Source organism: Typopeltis vanoorti, chromosome 18 (genome assembly GCF_054136105.1).
Source record: "Typopeltis vanoorti isolate ZY-2024b chromosome 18, IOZ_Tvanoo_1.0, whole genome shotgun sequence".
NCBI lineage: Eukaryota > Metazoa > Arthropoda > Arachnida > Uropygi > Thelyphonidae > Typopeltis > Typopeltis vanoorti.
The window spans coordinates 6,679,847-6,704,398 of NC_143566.1; the positions used below are offsets into that span (position 1 = coordinate 6,679,847).

The 24,552-nt window shown below is 36.9% G+C and overlaps 1 protein-coding gene across 2 annotated transcripts in view; it reads left to right on the forward strand.

Moving 5' to 3' along the window:
- Positions 1-24,552, forward strand: part of LOC150096472 (ephrin type-A receptor 4-A-like) — a 709,579-nt gene that overhangs the window by 625,293 nt on the left and 59,734 nt on the right. For both annotated transcript variants that reach the window (XM_090407961.1, XM_090407962.1), the window contains exon 16: positions 3,901-4,504. In XM_090407961.1, the coding sequence (XP_090264087.1) occupies positions 3,901-4,168 (268 nt within the window). In that variant the 3' untranslated portion in view covers positions 4,169-4,504. The remainder of the gene's footprint in view (positions 1-3,900; positions 4,505-24,552) is intronic.

The window sequence follows — 24,552 nt, forward strand, 5'->3', positions numbered from 1 at the left end:
GAAGAATTGAGGCATTCGAGCTCTGGTGCTGGAGAAGATTGTTAAGAGCGTCTTGGACAGAAAAACAAACAAACAAACAAGAGTATCCTAGAAGAACTGAATATCCACATAAGACTGATAAACATAACTGAAAAGAGAATACTGCAATATTTTGGACATATATGTAGAAGGGAATGCAACTGCCTGAATGGAAAAAATAATCATTCAGGGTAAACCGTGTGGAAAAGAAAAAGAGGACCCCCCCCCCCAACAGGTGGACTGACCAAATATCAAGAATCACTGGACTTAAACTAGAACAAGCAATAAGAGAAGCAGCATCAGGAAGGTCACGAGTCCTCAGGCATGAAGAGATCCAAGAGAGAGATGACCTTCTCTAAAATCGTCACCACCACTCCAGAGATACTGTTAAGTTAGTAGTTAGACACATTGGTCTTTGCATCGCCCCAAGTAATGTCCCTTTTGGCATTAAGTTTTGAAAGGATATAAAAGATAAATCTCTTGCTGATTTAATCAAGTATATATTCTCCATTTGAATTAATAATGCTCTTCCAACATTGTGAAAGCTTCATAATTCCATTTCTATAGAATTCAGGAAGTTTGGAGGCAAAGAAAAAATAGGCTCAATGTCAGTGCCTCTAATGTATTGTATTGCTTTTCATTAATGAAATGGTGTAAGATCAGAAGAATATAGAGGATGTGGAAGCTTTTCTTAGCTGAGTTTCTCAATCTTGGTACAGGTGATTCTTGCAGTATGAGGGCATGCATTATCATGGTGAAAAACAACACCCTTTCGCCTGATCAGAGAATACCTCTTTTCTTTCAATTTTTCATTCAGTCAATCAAGTTGTGCACATTATACTTCGGCTGTGATGGTTTGATTCTATGACAAGGTTGTTAGATCTTAGTGAAGTGAGCACTAAGTATCCGAATGATCTTTTCAGCATTTGACTTAAGGATACCATATGCATTCAGTAAAATTATTCTTCCTCATTCAGTTTTTCTTTTACTTGCAGCATAATGCTAAACTACTTTTGAACTGCCTATAACCTGCACAGCCAATTCTTTTTTTTGTACCTCATTTTATCTTTCCATACAATACTCATAACTTTTCTGGCCTGTGCTGTATACATTCATTTCATAAATTCTCTTACTCTGTACTATTTGTTCTTTGAACTCTTGGGACACATTCATATACTGCCTCATAAAAATCATATTATTATGATTTTTCAGGACGTCCATGGGTCACAAGACTGAATTGTGGGAGGCCTATCCTAGACAACACAGTCTGTCTTACCTCTCCTTAAACTTATTCTTTGTTCATGCTCTCACCACCCTATCAGGGAATGTATTCCGCAGTTCATCCTTTCCATGCATAGAAACTACTCCTCGCTCCTCTTACTCATGACCTCTTTTTGCAACTTCCAGAGATAGCCCTTGTTCTTGCTCCTTCCTCTCATTCTACTATACACAAGAGCTCCCTAGTGTCAACTGAAAATACTTCTTGACAGTTTAAATGTCTCAATCACATCACCTCTCCTTCTATCTACTGCAGTCCATATTCCCTCAGTCTATCCTCATAAATAATATTCTACAATCCTTTTTTGTTATCTGCCTGTATACTATTTTCATGGTTAATTTTTCCCCTTCAAATTCTAGTAACCAAATCTTAGTACACTAGTCCAGGTGTGGTCTGATCAGGGCTTTATACAGTGGAATGACTTCTCTTCTAGCTGTGCTGGCCTGTGTCCTCAGTATTGCAGCAATCTTTTGGGTTACCTTCATCCCCTTTACAGTATGCCTTCTGAACTTCAAGTTTCTATCAATAACCATCCCAAGATCCCTTTCCTCCACAATTTCCTTTACTGTAGTTCCTCCTCCAGGGTATGCAGCCTTTCACTAATGCATCCCATACTTCAAGACTACATTTAGTTGAATTAAATTGATATCCCATTCATTTGCCAATCTGTTCAGCTTATTCAAAGAAGAGCCTCCTGAAGAGCTACCACATCTGCACTATTACTAATAATCCTTCCCAACTTCACATTACCTGCAAACAGCTGAATATACCCTTTCAATCCACTAACAATGTTACTGATATAAAAGTCACAGTAGTGAGCCCTGTGGAATCCCACTTGTAAATATCTGCTCCCTGATAGCATTCCCTCATACACTATACACCACAAAGTCACACATGGATGCTCAATATCCACAAACAATAAATATACACTGAAAGCTAGGGTTGCAATGGACTCTTATTATGGCATTGAAGCAATTGAACCCTCTCCTTAGATCACTGGAAAGATCTACTGTTGGCCATTGTTGGTAATTCTCCAATCTTACTGGCACCAAGAATACAGAAATAAAAGATAGGAAAAGAGGAATTATACCAGCCAGCATCATGACTTCAGATTCTGTTCACTGCTTTGTGCTTTACATTGAGGAGCTCCTGATAAGTAGAGAGAGAGTGACAAGATAAGAAAACATATCTTGTTTTCTTATCTTGTTCTCTCTTGTTATACTATTCTACAAGGCTTGATTACACATGGGACTACTGTGTGCAGATTGTCACCTAGACGAGGATCTAGAGATGAATTTTACTTTTTGTAAATGTAAATTCCCCACCCATGAAAGGATGTACACCTATTATACAATTAACATTGTGGGTGAACTAATCTGGGACTCCTTCTCCAGAGATCTCATTCTCGGTAGTGAAAACCATCTGTTACTTAAAGACTTTGCAGACATATATGCTGCAGTGGGATTCAAACCCACATCCTGTTGGTTGGAATGCATAGATGCTATCATCCACTTTGCAAACCAATCAGTACAATACTAAGTCGCTGTCAGACTCTGGAATTTTATTATGGGGAGGGGAGAGGTGATATGAAAAATGTTAAAGTTGTGAGGGGATTTTATGAGATTAATATTTTATGAGATTAATATGAGATTAATAATTTGTTATTAATACATTAATAACAAATCAAGTATCCATCTCCAAAAATTCTGTAAGAGAAATCAGGAGCAGATTTTTTGTATAGTCAGTGGCAGTTAATTGGAATATGAATGAGTTTATGGTTCATGATAGATATATTGTGGTTGAGTGACACCTCCCATTATGAGTCAGATTCCATGAGGTATCCTATCCCATCTTTTCTTTCAAGTAATGTGCCTTTTTAGAAACCTGATACTGCTTATGATAGATAGGGCAGTTAATGCTATTATTGCCATTGTCTATGTCTGTAAATTACATGTGTTCTTCTGGCGTGTGCCTGTTTTGGGGAATGAAAAACCAGAGTTTTCTCAAGGAAAAATCTTTCCATCCTGATAAAGGTTCTTTGCATCTAACATGTGACTTGAACCCAGGTCTTTCCAACCAGAAGAGTTTGTCTATACTGACTGAGCTACAGAGGCTGTAGGTTTGTTATTATTAAAATAAATACAGATTTTGTGTTTAATCTCATCTCTTTTACCTTGCGGTATCGAGGGTTTTATTAATCATCGTACCTCAAACTGTTCACAGGATAAGGTGGTCACAGCCCTATACCCCGGTGTATCCTATGTCCTGTAGTGTTGAATTCTCAAGGCCGGCTTGCCTGCTTTTCGGAATGAAAAACCCCAGGATAAACTGGGGGAAAACCTTACTGTCAATGCCCAAGACTGGCTAACTTGGCTATGGCTGAGGAAGATCCTTCAGCTCCTCACGTCACTGACGGAAATCGAACCTAGGACACTCCTTCCCCAGGTATATGTTTGCAAAGCACACAGCCACTAGGCTAACTGCACAGACATTTTGTGTTTAATTCAGCTGAAAATAAAAAAGTTCATTTGGAAGCATATTTTTGTCCTTTTATACAAAGGGATTTCTTAGTGATTTTAATTTTGTTTATTCATTTCTGACAGACACCAAAATCCACTTGATCCAAGTGCTCCAGACATGACACAGTTTGCATCAGTGGAAGAGTGGTTAACAAGCATTAAGATGATTCGCTACCTAGTCAACTTCCAGCAAGCAGGAATCAATAGTATGGAAGCAGTTTCGAAGCTTACTGTAAAAGAACTAATACCTCTTGGAGTGACACTAGTAGGACATCAAAAAAAAATTCTTAATAGCATTCAAGCCATGTGTGTTCAACTGAGTGCCAATAGCAGGGAGGGTTTCTTACTGTAATCTTCCTGTCCACACTGTACAAAGCAATATGTGGAGTTCAGACAATCTTCAGAGAGTGAAGGGAGAGGAGAGTACATTAGAGAGAAAAAGAGAGATATATACATGTTATGATAACAAACTCCTTCCATCTTCCTTGCGTCCCCTCCTTCCACTGTTAAATACTGATCAATCAAAGTGTAGACAGTTTTGATGTGGTGCTCAGAAAGATGTTACTGTAATAAATATAATTTATTGTAATATAGAAGTGCCAGCAATACTTCAGTACCAAGCCTTTTCATACATCAGCTCAATTTCTAAGTTATTTCTTCCTTTCTACTCAAGGCTCCTGATTATTGGGTATGTAATTTTTAAAAAAAATGATATTTTTAATGTAATATAACTGTTAATGAATTAATTTTTGACACTGCATCTACATAGGATATCTATAAAGTCTTTAAGATTTTAAGCATGTTCTGACTTGCTTTTGAAATTAAATCCATGAAGCAAGTGCTGAAAAACTGCCACAGCCAAGTGACAAGGTGATCCACTTCCATTTCTTTGTGTGGAGGAAGAGGGCTGAGCAGTATGCTAAAGAAATACTATATTGAATGACAGTACACTGATTGCTGTTTGGAATAATTGAAGGAAAGAACAAAAGAGAAAGACCAAACAGATAATGGGGCAATGACATTGTCATATGGTGCGGAAACTCTATACACAAACTGAGTCATCTTGCACAAAATAGAATGGAATGGAAGAATCATATCAAGATGGCAGCAGACACCTACAGGCATTGGACCCATGGTTGTTGATGATGATGTACACTGAAATTGGTTACTCGAAGATCCATATTATCCAATGATGGCTGATTGTACTATGCAGCAGCAAAAATATAAGAAACTGAATAGTGGGTGAATGTACTTTAATCCACAAAGAGACCTATTGATGGAACTACAAACCGCCATTAACTGCATGATTGGAATGCATCTGTTTGTCCACATTATAAATTGTAAACAGCAGATGAACTTCATAGATATCTTTATAGATACAGTCAACTAGTTAAGCTTATATATTATTTCTTTAAAGAAAAAATTAGACAAGTTTAATTATTATTGTTTTACAAGAAGAAAATAAAACAGAAAAAACAGTTTGAGAAAATCAGAAAGAACTAAACAACTATTATATTATTCATAGCAGAGTATAAAAAAAATAAGCACAAGCCAGAATATGCACTCACTCGAAAATTAATTGCCATAAAAATGATCCATTTATTATTAATATAATCATCAGATCTCATGGAATTAGAGATCATTGTAGCAGGTAATAAACAGTAATCATCAAACCATACCTTACATACATTCAAAATGGTTCTGCACTCAGTATACACTCGGGCACAAGATTCTATTTCTTCAGGATTTTGCAAACTTCTAAGAAATGTTACATATGTACTGCATTGTGATGAATTTATTGTGGTCTAAGTTTGGGAAGAGGTATGGGACATAAATATATTATTAATAATATACTGACATCCCATACACCTGTAGGCTACAACTGCACCTAGAGGTGGCTGTTGTAGCCTTTGGTTAAGAGGGTATAGTATACATGGCTAAGATCTGTTACGAGGACATTATTATCAAAACAAATCAAGTTTGCTCTAACAATACACAATGTCATTAAAAGTGAGTGTATCTCTCTCTCTCTCTCTCTCTCTCTCTCTCTGTATGGGTTTTCTATTGACAGCAAAACACCAAGGATCCATCAAGTTGAAATTCAGGTTACTAGGAAGGCAGATCATTGTTTTCTTTTTCTAAAGTGAATTCTAATGTTGGTGATTGCACAAAACTGGGGTGATTTAATGAAGGTAGAACTCTGATCCATAAATTGAAGTGAATGGGGGATATACAGGGTGACAAAAATTAAAGTATCCCTGTTTGAGGCCTTGTGGAGTGATACCAAATGATCCAGATGCTGTGAAACTATGCAAGAATATGTTGTGCGCCATGCAGAAGTGATATCTGAGGGAGGGGGGGGGGGACTAGTGCTAACATTCACCACCAGAGGCACTCTATGATGCACCAAATGTAGATGTAGTAATATTTCTGCATGTGTGTAAGGACGAAAGTGACACATTTCTTCGTCACTAGAAACTGATCTGCCACTATGTATTTGATTTTGTTAGATTCCACATCACACCAAAAATGCATCGCCAAATAAAGCAATGGAAACGAAAAGAATAATCATAATTGTGAGGGACTCTAATTATCCAAATATTGATTGGGCCAGCAGTAAAATCAAATGAGAAGAATGAAATTGAGTGTATTGACTTGTTACGAGACAATTTCCTCAAGCAGCATGGGACAGAAGGAAATCAAGATCAAAGAGTGTCTGTTTATGAAAATAATAAACAGCATGCTAGAAGAGTCACAACTGTTGAATGGAAAGCAAAGTCTGAGTATGAAAAGAAACGTTCTGCAAGCTAAAGACAACCCCTAAAGAATTCTCTTGTTATGCTACAAGTAAAAGAAAGAATGAATAACTCTACTGAACAAAGATGGTGTGAAGGTGATAGATGCAGAAGAGGTTGTTCAACTAAATAGTGCCAATTTTGCTAAAAGCTAAAAAAATCTAGTGATTCATATCTTGGATTATGCAACATTGAGCTCACAGCTACCTCTTCACTGAATGAAGAAATTCAGGTGTATGAGGAGGAGGAGGTATTACAGCTGTTGCACAAACTGAATAAGAATTCAGCAATATGGACTGATGGGATATTAGCACAGGTGGTAAAAGAATGTCCAGCTGAAATGACTATTCTTTTGATCAGGCTATATAATTTCAGTCTCAGAAGACTGACGTATCCAACTGTTGACCAATCACTATCTCAGGAATGGTGGCGAAGATTTTGGAAACATTGTTTTGGACTCGCATTCAGAAATGGATTGACAGAGAATCTCTACTTTGCAATGAACAGCATGGATTTACTAGCAAAGGTCATGTTTTAGCAACTTGCTCACATTCTATAACAGTGTTACCATTGAACTAGACAAGGAGAATGGATACACCATGATACTTTTGGATTTTGCTAGGACTTTTGACAGAATATAGCATGAAAGACTGTTACAAAAATTGGAGAATATGGGATTGGATCGGGGACGGCTCGTACATAGGAAGTGTGGAACTGCAGCATCCCCAATTTTTCTCGATACATAAATATATTTATTAATTTATTTATATTTGCTTGTAATATTTAATTTTATCATCAAACAGCCCTATACTATTTTGGTTTAAGCCAATAAGAATACAATTTGGTTGGCTAAATCCCAAATTGCCAGCCCATCCTCGTTCGTTCAGTATCCAGGTAGATACCCAACAGGGTGCACCATAAGAAGGTGAGGATTGGACATTAGGTGAGAAGGCCTGGTTGGTTCTTTGAAGACAAAAACTGGTGAGATCTTTCTGAGTGATAAATACAAAACGTTATATTCAGGCAATGACAATCAAGGAAAAGAAAAGTAGCCATTGTATTCAACACTAAATACGAGGCTAATCTTCTTGAATGGCAGCAGGCAGGCTCAAGTAGAGTGATATGGGCAAATATCAGAATGGGGAACTGGACAATGAGACTTATTTGTGCCTATAGTCCCATAGAAGGTTCTACTAAGGTAGAAACTTCTATGGGAGGTTCTACTAAGGTAGAAGTGGAGGAATTTTTTGAGGCTTTAGAGAAAACAACTGACACAATGAAAAAGGAAAAGTTGGTCCTTGTTGGGGATCTAAATAGCAGAGTAGGAAATGATTGTGAGACATACAAAAATATTTTGGGAAAATTTAGAGAAAAGAGCAAAGCTAATAATAATGGCAAATACCTGTTGGATTTCTGCTCAAGACATGGACTGGTTATTACTAACACCATGTTATAACATAAAAATATGCACAAATTCACATGGAGAGAAGAGGCAAGGAATAAGAAAAGCCTCATTGATTATGTTATTGTTGATAGTGATATTTTCTCCCTGGTGCAGGACACTAGAGTGTACAGAGGATTTGAAATTGGAAGTGATCACCATTTAGTCTTAAGCAGGATAAAATTGAATTTCATATTGAAAAGAAGAACATGTAAGAAAGTTTTAAAACAAATAAAAGTTGAGCAGCTCTCAGATGTGAACTGTAGACTAAAATACACAAAGATTATTGAAGAAAAAAAAATGGAAGAGTTTGAGAACAGGAATCAAACCTTGGAGATTCAGTGGCAAGCCTTGAAGAAAACCCTGATTGATTCAGCCAGAGAGGCATGTAATGAGGTTGTCTGCAAGGATAGAAAAATCAGAACTCCATGGTGGACACAGGAAGTTAAAGAGACATGAAGGAAAAGAAGAAAGCATATCAAAAGTTCCTGGCAAATAAGTCAGCTTGTGCTCTTAGAGAATACAGAGACAGATGTAAGAAAGCTACACACTCTGTAAAACTAGCTAAACAAAAGTCATGGGAGGACTTTGGCAAGAACATAGAAAATAAATATCAAGAAGGTGAGAAAATATTCTGGAGGTTGTTGAAGAAGCTTAGAAATGGAGGAAAGAGTGCAGTAGAAGGAGTTAGAGATGATAATGGTGAATGGTGACATGAAAATAGGAGAAAAAAGATATCCTTGAAGTATGGAGTAATTACTTCGAAAAATTGCTAAATGAAACAAGCAGTAATGACAGGACAGTGGTGAAAAACACTCAACAGGCATACAGTCAGGAATGCATATCCATACTTGAAGTAGAAAAAGCCTTGAAATGTGGAAAGGCAGCAGGAATAGATGGTATTTGCCCAGAAATGCTGAAGTATGGTGGTATAAAAGTCTTGCAGTGGCTGCACTGCATAGTTCAGAGGGACAAATTCCTGATGATTGGAGTAGAGCTCTCATAGTACCCATATATAAAAAGGGAAATAAAACTGAATGTGAGAATTACAGAGGTATTTCCCTACTAAGTGTTCCTGGTAAGATTTATGCAAGTATACTTGAGAAACGGTTGAGAAGAATTGTGGAAGAAAAGCTTGATGAAGAACAAGCTGGATTCAGTCCTAATAGAGGCTGTCAGGATCAGATATTCACTTTATGACAAATCATGGGAATATAACAGAGATCTGTATTTAAGTTTTGTAGATCTGGAAAAGGCATGTGCCAAGAGAGAAGCTATTCAATGCACTACAGTTATATGGTGTCAATGGGACATTATATCAAGCAATACTTAGTCTTTATTTGAGTTGTAAGTCAGCAGTTAGAATTGAAGGAAATACAGGAAGAAGGTTTAATGTTAAATCTGATGTCAGACAAGGATGTACATTATTCCCTCTGTTATTCATTATCTATATGGATAACATTATGAAGGAAAGTGGTATTAAACCTGATATCAAAATTTGAGATGTAAATGTCAGCTCTTTGCTTTATGCAGACGATGTTATACTTCTAAATAAATCCACAACAAGTCTTCAAGATTCCCTGACTAAATTGAATAATTGTTGTAATAGATATGGAGGTCAGCAATAACAAGACAAAGACAATGAAAATAGGCAGAAGCATTGAAAATATCAACTGCATTGTGAATGGAGAACATATAGAACAACTAAAACGTTTCAGCTACTTAGGCACGATTTTTAGTGAAGATGGTAAATTAAATATGGAAATAGACAACAGAATCAACAAAGCTGGTATGGTAGGAAGTCAGGTGAATAAATTTATATAGAATAAGAGAGAAATTAGTCAAAACACTAAATTAGCTCTATACAAGACAGTGTTCAAACCAATTTTAGTTTATGGATCTGAGAGCTGGGTTAGAAGTAAAACACTTGACCAAAGACTGGAGACTGCAGATATGAGAGTCCTGAGAAAGATTAGGGGTGTGAACAGATGCATCAATGGCAATATCATATAAAAAAAATGAGGAAATTAGGAAAGAACTTGGCATTGTTAGCATCCAGGAATGTGTTAACAGAGCTAATCAGGTGGTATGGTCACTTAAACAGAATGGGCGAGGAAAGATAGTTAAACAAGTGTTCTCTGCCAGGTTGGCAGGAAAAGGACCCAGATATAGGTGAATTGATACGGTACAAAGTACCTTAGACAATAAAAATACAAGATCTGATAATATTGGAGTCTTGACAAGTAACAGACTGATTTGGAGGAAAATTGTAGATAGGAAGTTAGTGATGTAAATTTTTCATGTAGTACTATCATATCCTGTACATCCCTTGAGGTACATGGCAGGAATTGGATGATGATGATAATCCTATATAATTCTTTTATTTTGTATAAAAAATAATAAAAATCCATCTTGTAGCACTTAGTAGGGCAAAGGACGCTAGCACATGTGTCCTTTGCCCTCTTGCCATATTAATACGCGTGCAAGCATATGCATGTCATAATGAGATGCGAGGTATTAGCATAATGCGGCCCTGTCCGTTGCACAGTTTCACTGTTGTTTATATGCAGCTTGCACCAGTAGTAGAGTGTTTGTAGTGCTTATCATGTTTACTCTATTTTTTTAATATTTGGACATTACAATTAAAGACATAACATTTGTTCTAATTTTTATTTTAGAACATTATTGGGGTTATGATAATGGATTTTATTTTTAAGTAATTTTGAATTATACTAAACTGTATAATTTTATCGATAATAAACAATATTTTTTCATGTTTAATTTTTTTTAAATGTTTACCGTAATTTTGATATTTTATCCTAACACGTATACAGTGTGTATGTATACGTGTTAGGATAAATTTCGAAAGTTGCAGCACTCCCATGATTTCAAGCCACAAGCCGCGACTGGATTGGATTATAAAATATTAGTGTGGATAAGAGGATGGCTGACTGATAGATATCAAAAAGTTGTATATGAGGGATGTGAGTCTACAAGATTTAAGGTAACTAGTGGTGTACCACAAGGATCAATCCTTGGTCCTTTGTTATTCAACCTGTACATTAATGACATTGGGAAGAATTTGACAGGTGACATTCAGCTATTTGCTGATGATTCAAAGATAGAATGCTGCTGGCATGCAGTACTTGCAGAATGATTTGAATAGGCTGGACTTGTGGGCATGGGAAAATGGATGTCACTAAATATAGAATCATGCACTTTGGCCTGATTAGATATCCAATGTTGTATTATATTAGTGGAAATGTGCTAGAAGTTGATCAGCCTAGGGATTTTGGAGTGTTAGTATATCGGAAGTTCAGAGGCCATGTAGCAAATATTGCAAATACAATTCGAAAAATAATTACAATGCTGAAACAAACTTTGACATGCAAAGATAAGGATGCCTGTTTATAATGCTTTGATAAGATCTCACCTGGACTATCGTGCACATGTCTGGTCTCCTGGTTTCTATATTGATTCGGATACAGTGTTAAAAATGATATCAGGATTGTGAAATGCTGATTATGTGAAGACAGATTGTGAATTTGTAGACTGCAGCCACTACCAAACAGGAGAAAGAGGAGAGATATGATTGAGACTTAAAAACTTCGGAAAGGGTCATACAGGATGGATTTTACTTGATCGATTTAATTTTATGAAAGGTGGGGAAAGGATGAGAGGGCATGCTTGGAAGCTGAGAATGAATGTTGAATGTTATCAAGAAAGGGATGAGATCTAGATTTTTCTCTCATAGAGTTGTGTGTGATCAGGAAAAAAACAAAACAAAATAAAAAATGCCATGTTTTTTTTTTTAGGCACAAGGATGCTAAGTTATAAACTATTACACTATATATAATTTTTTTTAAAAAATTATACAACACAAAAATTACACAGTTGTGAATAACAATTTATCATTTTTTGTGCATGTAAATTTATCACTAAGTTTGAGATTTTGATCCTGAAAAGAAAAAAGAAAGTCAGATTTATAGATGCTTCTCTGTAATATTATTCCAAAGGATCTTTTGGCTACTATGATTAATACTATGGTCTGCAAGGCCTGACGTCTGAATGTTATTCAATTGATGTTTTGAGATATATATATATATATATATATATATATATATATATATATTTGCAATGTAACAGTCAGTTTGTCCAAATTAGGATAACTTTGAGTTAACAGAATTTGAAAGACTCCAGGCAACAACTGAGAAGGAGAGGGTATGTGCTTTGTCTTTTAGAGAAAATATAAATAGACTGGTTTGGGTTATAGGTTTGTATGTATCTACCAGCTGACATTTTTTAAGAATATGAGAAGCATATTTGGAGATAACTTATAATGTATGGAATGGAAATCAGGGTTATCTCTTCTTGTAGAATTAGGAGAAAAATCACATGTTGATTTTGGGATTGTAAGTGTTGAAAATAGGTTTACTTGATAATAGAGATTTTCTGTTAAGGGATATTTCTACGAGGGTGGTCTAAAAGTTCTTCGCCTCGACCATAGATGGCAACACTATCGGCAAGATTTCTTTTTATAAGTTGGTACATCTGTCATAAGCATCCATGTGAAATTAAAAGCCATTCTATCAAGTAGTTTGTTTTATAAAGCTTTCTGAAGCAAAAGTGTTGTCTGTATCCCTTGAAATGGATAAAATTGAGTGTCATGCAGTTATAAAATTCTTTGTAAAAGAAGGTTTAACACCAAAAGAAATTCATTCGAAGTTTATGGGCACTCTTCTCCTTTGTTTTCGACAATTAAGAAATTGGCTGCCGAGTTTAAACGTGGCCGTACCAGATATGCGAAGGACATCCAAAAAGTGTAACAACACCAAAAATCATTCACCGAGTGCATGATATGGTATTGGATGACTGGCAAGTCAAAGTGCTCGAAATTGCAGAGACTAGACACATTTCAAAAGAACGTGTAGGATATATTTTGCCTAAAGAATTACAAATGAAAAAGCTTTGCACAAGATGGGTGCCATGCTTGCTCACAGCAGATCAAAAACACACTTGCATGAAAATTTCTGAACAATGCTTGGAGCATTTTAACAAGAATAAAACTGACTTTGTGCTTTGATTTATTACTACGTATGAGACTTGGATTCACTCTTACACACCAGAATCCAAACAGTAGTCAAGACAGTGGACAGAGGCCAGTTGTTCAGCACCAAAGAAGACAAAGTCGGTTCCATCAGCAAGAAAGGTTGTGACATTGGTGTTTTGGGGTTCTAAAGGCATTTTGTTTATTAATTATCTTGAAAAGGGTAAAACAATAACCAGGGAATGTTACTACGATCTTTTAACCAGACTAGACGAAAAAATTTGTGAGAAAAGATCCAGTTTGCAGAAGAAAAAAAATCATCTTTCACCAGGACAATGTACCTGCCTACAAAGTTGTTTTGGCTATGGGAAAATTAAAGGATCTGCAGTATGAACTGTTGGAACATCCACCCTATTTCCCAGATTTGGCTCCATCTGACTGGTGATAGAGCTCTCTGCTTTTGTTTTAAGAAGAACATCTAGAAACAATGTAAAAACGCAGTATATTTCATCCAACATTATGTGGACTTTGTCAGGGAGACAGACTGATAACTACATTCAACAGATGAATCACAATAGTGAGTCATAATTCATGCATATTAGCTTATGTTTCTGTTGTTGCTGAAGTATATGATATTACACTACTAGAGTTCAAAGGAACAATTGTAAAAAAAATTGCATACATAAAAAAAAAAAAAAAATTTATGAACGGTCAATAGTGATCACTTCCCAAAATTTGGATATCGAGTGCATATGTTCCATTAAAAGTATTCATCTGGAAACAATAAAATTCCACTTCATTTTTTTTTTTTTTCAGGGTGTATTTGGTCCTGTGATATACGCGTCATTAACTGTCTATAGGAATATATTCAGTTCTTACTGTGTGATTTTACAGTTGGCAAAAATGTCAACATCATGGATGGGGTTTAGGTTTGGGGCAGACATTATTACTTCTAAATGTTCTAAAAATTCATTCAGAGTTGGAGATAACGGGCGGGCCCTTGGCAGTTCCCTCTGCTTACCTGCATAATTTGCCATTCCAAGTAAAGTTTCCTGAATTCATAATGAACTTAAAAAGGTTGATAATCTTGTACGACAATTTAGAAGATAGAAGTTCAGGAATGTTGATGAAGAGTAAACTGATGGCACACTAACCATAAAAATCTGAGGAAATAAGTGTTAATTCTTTAATTTTTGAAATAAAATTAAAGGTATTTTAGATAAAAGAATTGGAATGGTCTGTAAAGGAAATGAGGAAGCTAGGACAAGTAATAATTTTCCACCAAAAGTGGGGCCTGTTTCTGGATAATATCATCTCGTTGGATCTTTCTATTCAAAAACCTGCAGAAAATTGATTAAAAAAGTCAAAGTGACTCTGCTTTTTCATCCAGTGAAATAATAGTGAGCTCAATGTCACATACACCAGGTTGATGGCTTTAGCAAAATGGGCACTCAGTTGAATAATATCTTCTGCATCTGTTAGGCATTAAAGAGACCCAGCTATCAGAGGCAGACTTACTACTTAGAATCAAGTGAGAAGGATACAAAATTATTAGGAAAGATTGACAGGAGAGGACGGAGTGTGCTGCAAATCATCTGAATCCATTACAGTTCAGCCATATGACTACAATGTTAGTAATAGTTTTCCATGTAGTAGTGTGTTTGAAGCCATTTGGAGTGAAGTAGAGTTAAACAAGATCAAATACATAGTGGGATGATAAAGAAACACATGACCGAATAAAGATAATGGGTATGAAATAAGTAATCATGATGGGGATTAATTTAGTTATCCAAACATTGATTGTGCAGCAGTGAAATCACATTAAAAGAATGAAACTGTTGTGAGAGCTTCCTCATGCAGCATTTGACAGAAGAAACTTGAGGTCAGTGAGTGTTAGATCTTATTATAGTCCAAAGGGGTTTCAGTTAAAGATGTAACTATTCTATCTCTCGTTGGTGAACAGTGATCATGTGGCCACTTGAAAAGTGCCTAAGTTTATGAATTTTCCATTCAGAAAAGGTTATGCTGCACTACAAGGAGCAGGAAATTGACCAACTCAGGAATATGCTCAATTCTGCACCATGGTATCGTTTGTTGGATGAGAAGAATATTGACAGTCTGTGGAAAATGTTTAAAAAATACTTGATACAATATTGGAGAATTTTCCCTAGAGTTTGAAGAATAAATAGAGTAGGAGTGAAATGGATATATAACTTTCTTCAGCAAGAGATTCCTAAGCAAAAGATGATGTTAGTTATAAAAATTTTAAGAAGTAGACCAGAAGAGTTACAACTCTTGTGCTGAAAGCACAGTCTGAGTATGAAAAGAAACTGGCTGTGAAAGTAAGGACAACCAGAAAGAATTATATTTTTATTCTACAAGTAAAAGAATGAATGAATATGAAAGAAGAACTTTACTGAATGCAGATGGTATGTGGGTGAGAGATGCAGAAGACACTGTTCAACTAATGAGGGCCCATTTTACTAAAAGTTATCAACCTGGTGTATGCAACACTAGGTTGATGTTACTCCTACTCATATCTCAGGTCTATGAGGTGGAGCAATTACAGCTGTTCACAAACTGAATAAGAATTTGGCAATAGGGACTAATGGAATATCAGCACAGATTCTAAATGGGTGTTCAGCTGAACGGGCTGTAGAATTTGATTCTCGGAACTGAGAAGATTCCACAGGAGTGGAAAGAATCTATGGTAATGGGATTACCTGTATCCAACATAAATGATTTGTGGATATTTGGTGAGGATGGAAGGAGGGTGTGTGCGAAGTGTGACCTGAACGAGGAATTGGTGAATGCAAATATGAAATTGATGACAGAAAGTGTTAGTATAGTTCGCCCACCGATTTGAGGTCCCTCGAAACTACTGCGCATGTCAGAAAAAGGAGAATAAACAAACTGAGTTTGTTTATTATTACAGGTCAGAAAATTTAGCTTTTCTTTTACGAACATTGTTGTTTTTAAAGTGTAACTATTTTGCTTGTATAACAGTTGGAAAAATGTACATAGAGTGTTAATACGTGCAAATACTGCGTTCTACATAAAACAATGTCACTTCGCTCCATGATAAGTTTCCTTTTCATGGGACTTTTTAAAACAAAATCCGATTTCATTAAGTATTTTCCTTAAAGTTTCTCTTTTCCAAGGAAAATTAATTTTTTCTTTAAGCACAGGAATCAATTTCGGAACAGTTGGCACTCTTTTCTCGAATACGTAAAATTCGTGAATAGCTCTTCTTATAACGTCTACATCAAAATCATTCAAAGCTACGGTTTCGATGGTTTTACTCTGGCGCTTTTTTTTAGGAGATTTAAATTTTGGCTTACCTTCACCTTTTGATTCCCTACGAATTCTTTTAACAGTCGACCCCGATACGCCCGCAATTGCACTTGCACGTTTTATGACTTGAGAAAGGGGAACAAGAAGACGGCCTTCTGACGATTCTTTTTCGCAGAATGTCAGCACATTATTCAATATTCTTTTGCAAGAGCTACTGAAACGTGTAACAATAGAACTTGTTGCCTGTACTGGATCCATCATACAAATTAATAATAAAAAAATAATGCAAAAAGAGAACAACAAAAATCAAGCTAGTACTAGTACAGCGACAGACAAGAAAGCACGTGATTTCGCATGTTGGCAACCAATTCGTACATCCTTCATTTCTTTCTCCCCTTCAGCATGAATCGACTATTCTTAGCACAAAGCCAAGAAGGGACCTAGAAGTGGTGGGCGAACTATAGCGGAATTTTTGCGGGGAAAATGAGTACACATTTGAAGCAAAAATATGTTAAAAAATCAGTAAAAAAGAAAAAGAGCGATTTGAAAACCATAATGGATGTTAAAAGGGACGAAAGTGAGGTGAGAGTGGTGGAATGAAACTAGAAATGGTGTGACGCAGAAATCGAAAGAAAAAAAAATCGAAAGAATGGATGATAGCGAAAAAAGAATGAACGATAGCAAAAGTTCGACGCATGTTGGACTGAAAGTACAGAAACAAAGAAAGATGAATGAGTGTGAAAATGGGAAGAATGATAGCAAAAGTTGGACCGAAAGTACGGAAACAAAGAAGGATGAATGAGAGTGAAAGTGAGAAGAGGGAGTCGAGAGTTAGAAAGATTGAATGATAGAGAGAATGTGTCGCAAGATTCGGAAGTTGAAATGGATTGGAGGAGGCAAGAAATGAAATTAAGAAAATTTGGTTAAAAACTATTAAAATAAATAATGATGGCATGAAAGAGTTAACGAAAGATGAGCAAGTGGCATTGTATGGCGACTCCATTATTAAAGGTGAGTTGGATGAGAGGATGCACAAGGTACGTTTTCCAGGCAGTAAAACGAGTAGAGTGATTGACGCATTGGATATGAGGTAGGAACGAGCAAAAGAGTTAATAGGTACGAATGATTTGAGAGAGGACATAGAGTGTGTCAGAATGTATATCATGAGGCTGCTTAGAAAGATAAAAGAGAATAGTGTGACAGGAAGGGTAGTTAGCGTGTTGCCTAGGTATGACTGTGGTGAAATGAGGCGGAGAGCAAGGATTATGAATGATATGCTGGCTGAAATGTGAGGAGACGGGAGTGCAGTTTGTTAATGTGTGGAATGAGTTTGAAGGAAGAAGTGAACTGTATGGGAGCGATGGACTGCATTTGAGTGGTTATGGTGTGAGTCGCTTGGAGAGACTGCTGCTGGAAGGTAGAGAAGTGAGTAGAGAGAATGAATCAGATCAAGTGGGAAGTGATGTGGAAGAGCAGGAGCGTAAGACAGGGAGATTGAAGAAGTGGATATGAATGGGGAAGTGAGTGGTATGAGTATAGAAAATGAGAGAATGGGTGTGCAAGAGGAGCAGGGAAACGGGGAGGATCAGGGTAGACAAGGGTACACAGCATGAGAAAGGTGGATGCTCCAAGAGGAGGTGAACATGTGTAGGCAGGAAAGGAATGGGATGACCAGGGATAAAGAGGAAACAGTTGGAATTGAAAAGGGTTTTAAAATGAATAAGCAGAAAGGGAAATGGCCCCAGTTGAGCATGGAGAGATCACATCGAGTGAGTGGTATCAGTGGAACTAGCTGTAGATCCAGAAATGAGCTTTTGTGTTTGTATACAAATGCTAGAAGTATAAGAAACAAGGCAGATGAAATGGTTGCACTAATTGCATCTGTTCACCCAAAAATTGTCGGAATAAGTGAGACATGGTTGAAAGAGGATGACATCCTGACAAGAATAGAGATGGAAGGGTATGATGTGTTTCGTGAGGACAGAAGGGATAAAAAGGAAGGGAGAGTGCTATTGATGATAGAGAAAGAGTTATGTCCATATAAAGTACAGATGCAAGAATGAAATAGTGCCAATGGTTTTGAGGGAGTATGGTGTGAGATAGAGGTAAATGGAATGAAATACTTGGTGGGATGTTGTTATAGACCAGTTAATGTGGATGGTGGTGATAATGAAATGTACAATCAAATTAGCCAAATAAATAAGAAAAGGGTGATTTTAATTATGGCAATACAGGCTGGAATGATGAGATAGCAACTGGAAGTAAAGAAAAATGAGTTTCTTGAGTGTTTGAGGGATAATTACCTCAGACAGTATATAACGGAGGGCACACAAGGATTGAGGGTCTTGGATTTGGTCATCTCATTAGCGGATGTAATTATAAATGAGGTGTCAAATCATCCACCAATTGGTGAGAGTGACCATGAGGTGATTACCTGGGTGGTTGCCAGCAGTGTGAGGACCTCTGTGCAAAAAGGGTACATGTGGAACTAAAAGGGGGGGGGTGATTATGAAGAACTCAGGAGACAGCTTGCGGGTGTAGCGTGGAATGAGGAGTTAGCTGGAAAAGAGATCAATGCAGCTTGGGGGATTTTCAAAAGCTGTTTAGTAGATGCAATGTCTAAATGTATTCCAAGGGTGAGAAGGTTAAATAAGGTGGGTGTTAGATGGACGAATAAAGAGATTAAGCATGCGATACAGAGAAAAAGGGCATTGTGGAGGCAGCATAAGAGAAGTGGAAATAACCAATTCCATGAGGTCTATGAGCAAGACTAAGACCAAGCAAGGAGGGTGACTTGGTTGGTAAGGGTAGCTAAAGAGAGGTATGAACAGGCAGTTGGCTAATGAAGCCAAAAAGAATCCTAAGGAGTTCTTTCGATATGTAGCCAGCAAAAGAAAAAATAATTATGGAAGGATGACATTGATTGGAGAAAATGGTATAAAGACAGCTGATGCAGAATGTATGGTGGAGATACTTAATGAACAGTTCATAAAGATCTTTTAATCTTGTGAATGTGACTTCATGGAGGGATTGAGAACTGTAGGTGAGCAAGAGGTGTATGAGAGTTGAGTAAACTAGATGTTAACAAGGCTGTGGGACTTGATGATATATCACCATGTATTCTGAAAGAATGTGCCAGGGAGTTGACACCTGCCTTGACATATATTTTTAATATGAGTCTTGCACTCGGTCAAGTTCCTAAGGAGTGGAAGATTGTGCTACTTCATAAAGGAGGTGATCAAACTCAAACATCAAACTATAGGCCTATCTGTGTGTCAGGTGTTGTGGTTAAGTTGTTGGAGAAGCTTGTGAGAACTAGGATCCAGAGTTGGGTTGATAACGATAGTATTATCTTTGACAGACAGCATGGATTTGCTAAAGGGAGGTCATGTTTTAGTAATCTACTTACTTATTACAATAAAGTGACTGCTTCTTTGAACAGAGGAAAAGGATACACAGATTTTGATAGAGTACCTCATGATAGGTTGACAGTCAAACTAGAGCAGATGGGGTTGGATTGGAGACTGGCTATCTGATAGGTATCAACAAGTTGTGTAGGGGAGAGCGATATCTAGGAAAAGGAAAGTCACTAGTGGAGTGCCTCAGGGGTCTGTTTTAGGTCCATTACTGTTTAACTTGTATATTAATGATATAGGTGAAGATTTGGATGGAGATATTCAGTTATTTGCAGATGATGCAACGTTGGGATGAACCATGAAGAGTAGAGAAGATGTTGTGGCCTTACAGGAAGACTTGAATAGATTGAGTGATTGGGCACGGAAATGGAGATGTGAATTCAATGTTGCAAAATGTAAGGCTTTAAAATTTGGAAAACAAAGATGGGATGCAGAATTTATGCTTGGTGATAATATATTGTTGGAACTAGAGGAAATAAGAGATCTGGGGGTGATAGTGGATAAGGATCTAAAATTTAGGGGACATATCGCCAAAATTGTGAAGACAACACAAAGGCTTCTGGGAATGATAGGAGGACACTGATGTGTAGAAGTAGGGAGATTCTTGTTCCGTTGTATAAGGCTTTGATTAGGCCACACATGGACTATTGTGCACAGATTTGGTTTTCAGAAGGATGAACAGATGTTGGAAAGGGTCCAAATGAGGCTGACTAAGGTAGTTTCTGACCCTGGAATGTCGAGTATGAGGAAAGATTGAGAAGATATAATTTGCAGAGTCTAGTGGATAGGAGGAAGAGGGGAGATACGATAGGGGAGATTACCTACAAGTTGGTAAGGGATTGTTATAGGATCAATGCTGGAGAAGTTTTACAGAGAATAGTGGGAGATCAGGGGAGAACCAGAGGTCATCCCTCGAAACTGTATAAAGAGGGTGTGAGTAGGGGAGTGAGAGGCAGGTTTTTTTCGTGCAGAGTTGTGAATGATTGGAATGTGGTGTCTGCAAAGAGTTTGAATGTTTTTAAAACACGGTATGATGAGCTGTGTATGTGATAAAAGGACCCCTCAGATGAGTCTTTGACTCCATGAGGTCTTGGGGTGGTAATAATAGTAATAATAACTATCAACTTGTAATATCTTTGGAGTGGTGGTGGTGGTAGTGAAGATTTTAATAAAGTTGGTTATGGCTTGCATACAGAAATGGGTTGCCAGAGAACATATACAATGAACAGCATGTGTTTACTAAGGGAAGATCATGTTTGATCAAATTGCTCACATTCTGTAGTAATGTTTCCATTGAATTAGACAAGAGTACACCATGATACTCCATAGATTCAGGGACTTAAGTCTAACTCCCTTCAGGTCTCTGTTAAGAATAATATCAGTGTGCAAATTACCCATGTATTTCCTTATTGAATAGAACATAAAATTTTTGTAGACATATTTGAGAAGCTAGGAAACAAAGATATACTTGATTTGCATAATGTATCTTTAAGACTACATTTTTATTTGAAAAATTACTGAAATACAAAAACAATCTATATTTGCCTTGCAGGTCTGAATTTTATATTATTATATATATTAAATCTGCACGTAACCTGTGTCCAAAGTAAATCTGCACATAACAATGCTATGTGCAGATTTACTATGTCCAAGTAGTAAAGGAAAAAAAAGGAAGCTTATTGATGTGTTTTTTGAATAAATGTAAATAAAGAAAGAGGAGGATAAGAGGTTAGTTCATTAAGTTTGCAGCTGAACTGTGTATGGATTTTGACCATCAGCTCCTCATGTGTTTAGAGGGCAACTGGATAGTGGAGGAAGGGTATGATTCAGAGACTTCATTCTAACTCCCTTGAGGTCTCTGTTAAGAATAATATCAGTGTGCCAGTTCAATGAAGTAGAACCAATGAAATGCCTATAGAAAATTATTGTTATTATTATTATTATCCTAAGACCCCATGAAGTCAAAGATTCATCTAGGTGGTCCTTTTGTCATCCAAACAGCTCATCATACAGTTTGATGTTGGAAAGGGTCCAAACGGGACCCTTTCCAACATCTCTTTGTCCTTTTGAAAACTAGGTAACTAAACTGGTGTACAATAGTCCATGTGTGGCCTAATCAGAGCCTTATACAATGGAACAAGAATCTCCTTACTTCTACAAGTCAATGTCCTCTGCATCAGAAGTCTTTGTGTTGTCCTAAAAATTTTGGCAATGTGTCCCCTAAATTTCATATCCCTATCCACTATCAACCCAAAGATCTCTTATTTCCTCCACCTCTGGCAGTATATCCCCACCAAGCATAAATTCTACATTCCATCTTTGTTTCCCAAATTTTAAAACCTTACATTTTGCAACACTGAACTCGCATCCCCATTCCCATTTACTCAAGTCTTCTTGTAAGACTACAACATCTTCTCTACTATTAATAGTTCGTCCCAAGTTTGCATCATCTGTAAACAGCTGAATATCTAGATCCAAATCTTCACCAATATCATTAATATACAAGTTAAACAGTAATGACCCTAAAACAGACTCCTGACTTTCCTCTTCTGGGATATTGCTCCTCCATATACAACTTGCTGATACCTATCAGATAGCCAGTCTTTGATCCATATCTAATATCCAACCCCATCTGCTCTAATTTGACTATCAACTTATCATATAGAAATTTATCAAAAGCCTTTGCAAAATCTAAGTATATTCTGTGCATTTACTGATGTTTTAGATTACTAAAACATAACCTCTCTTTAGCAAATCCATGCTCTCCATCAAAGATAACACCATTGTTATCAACCCAATTCTGGATTCTAGTTCTCACCAGCTTCTCCATCAACTTAATCACAACAATTGACACACAGCTAGGCCTTTAATTTGATGCTTGATTCTATCACCTTCCTTATGAAGCGCACAATCTTGTCCTCCTTCCACTCCTCTGGAACTTGACCCAATTCAGGACTCATATTAAAAAAATATGTCAAGGCAGATGCCAACTCCCTGACACATTCCTTCAGAATACATGGTGATATATTATCAACTCCCACACTCTTAGTAACATCAAGTTTGCTCAACTCCCCATACTACCTCTTGCTCCCTTACAGTCAGTCTCTCCTCCCCATAATCAACTGCTCTCAATCTCTCCATGATGTCACATTCACAAGAATGAAAGACCTTTATGAAATGCTTATTAAGTATCTCTACTATATCTTCTGCAACAGCTGTCCTTATACCATTTTCTCCAATCAATGTCATCCTTTCATAATCATTCTTTATTTTGCTGGCTACATATTGAAAGAACTCTCTAGGATTCTTTTTGACTTCATTAGCTAACTGCTGCTCATACTTCACTTCTGCTATCCATACCAACCAAGTCCCCTCCCTGCCTTTCTTTGTAATCCTCATGGAAATGATTATTATCACTCCTCTTATGCTGCCTCCATAATGCTTTTTTCCTTTGTATGTTATTATTATTATGTGACACCTCAAGGGAATGCACCTGCTCTACAACTCTGTCTCCACCACTCAATCCAAACTAACTACAATGAACTGCATGTCTACACCAATGCCATCTACTGCCCAATACCACCACTAGTATTTTCAGAGACAATCACAAATATTCGTGCCCATGGCAGGATTCGAATCCGCAGCCTTTTGGCTGGAGAGCAGTCACATCTACCTTATTTAACCTTCTGACCCTTGGAATACATTTAGATAGTGCTTCTACTAGACAGTTTTTATTTATCAGATAGCAAATTCCCAATCCAATTCACTAATCTGACATCTAAACCCATGTGCTATAACTTAAATATCAGATTACTATGTAGCACCATTTCAAATGCCTTTGTAAATCAAAAAATATGGCAGTACAGTATATGCCTTTTCCTCATCAACTGTTCTTGTTTCTTTATTATAAAAACCACAAATTACACAAACATGAGCACTTCTCAACAAAGCCATGCTGACTCTATACAACAGATAACGTTGTATATGGTCTCTCATTAATTTCTCCAAAATCCTAACAACTACCGATGAAATACAGACTTGTCTATAGTTCAAAATGTTCATTTACTAACATCCTTATGCAATGACACTATCTTGCTCTCTTTCCACTCCTTGGCCCTTTCCTATAGTCAGACTTCCATTCAAAAGTCAACAGAGCTGTCAGTTTTTTAGTGAAATCCCTCAAAACCCATTGGTTAAATCCCATCCAGTTCTACAAGCTGACAGACACAACTCAGGGTTGTAATGCCTTGACTCTTAGAATAGCATTCCTGGCTCTAGTCTTCCCTGTTGCAGAATGTTTCGCCAGTTTGAAGCCAAAGTCAACACACAACTCTTGTAGATACACAGCATAATATAACATAACAATAAGAAATTTCTGGTAGTTTAAAATCTATTTCTCTCCCATGGTTACCTGTTCTTTCCCACAACACTCTTCCATGCTTCAGAAGAGCTATCACCAAAGAAATAAAAAAAATCAGAAATAAAATGTATCTTCCTATTTATCAAGATAACTCTTCACCTCCAGCATGCTGCCTTGCCTCCAGATCTCCCATATGGTTGTGGAATTACCAGATGATTCCCACCACCACCACCTTTCTAATTCCACCATCCATGGAACTTCCCCGAGCTGATTTCTAAGATTATTATATAATCACCTGTCATCACAGTCTCTCTGGAAGAGTGACTGCAATCATTCTAAAGTCTCCTCCCCCAGGACTGGGGAAGAAGACACTTGAATGAATG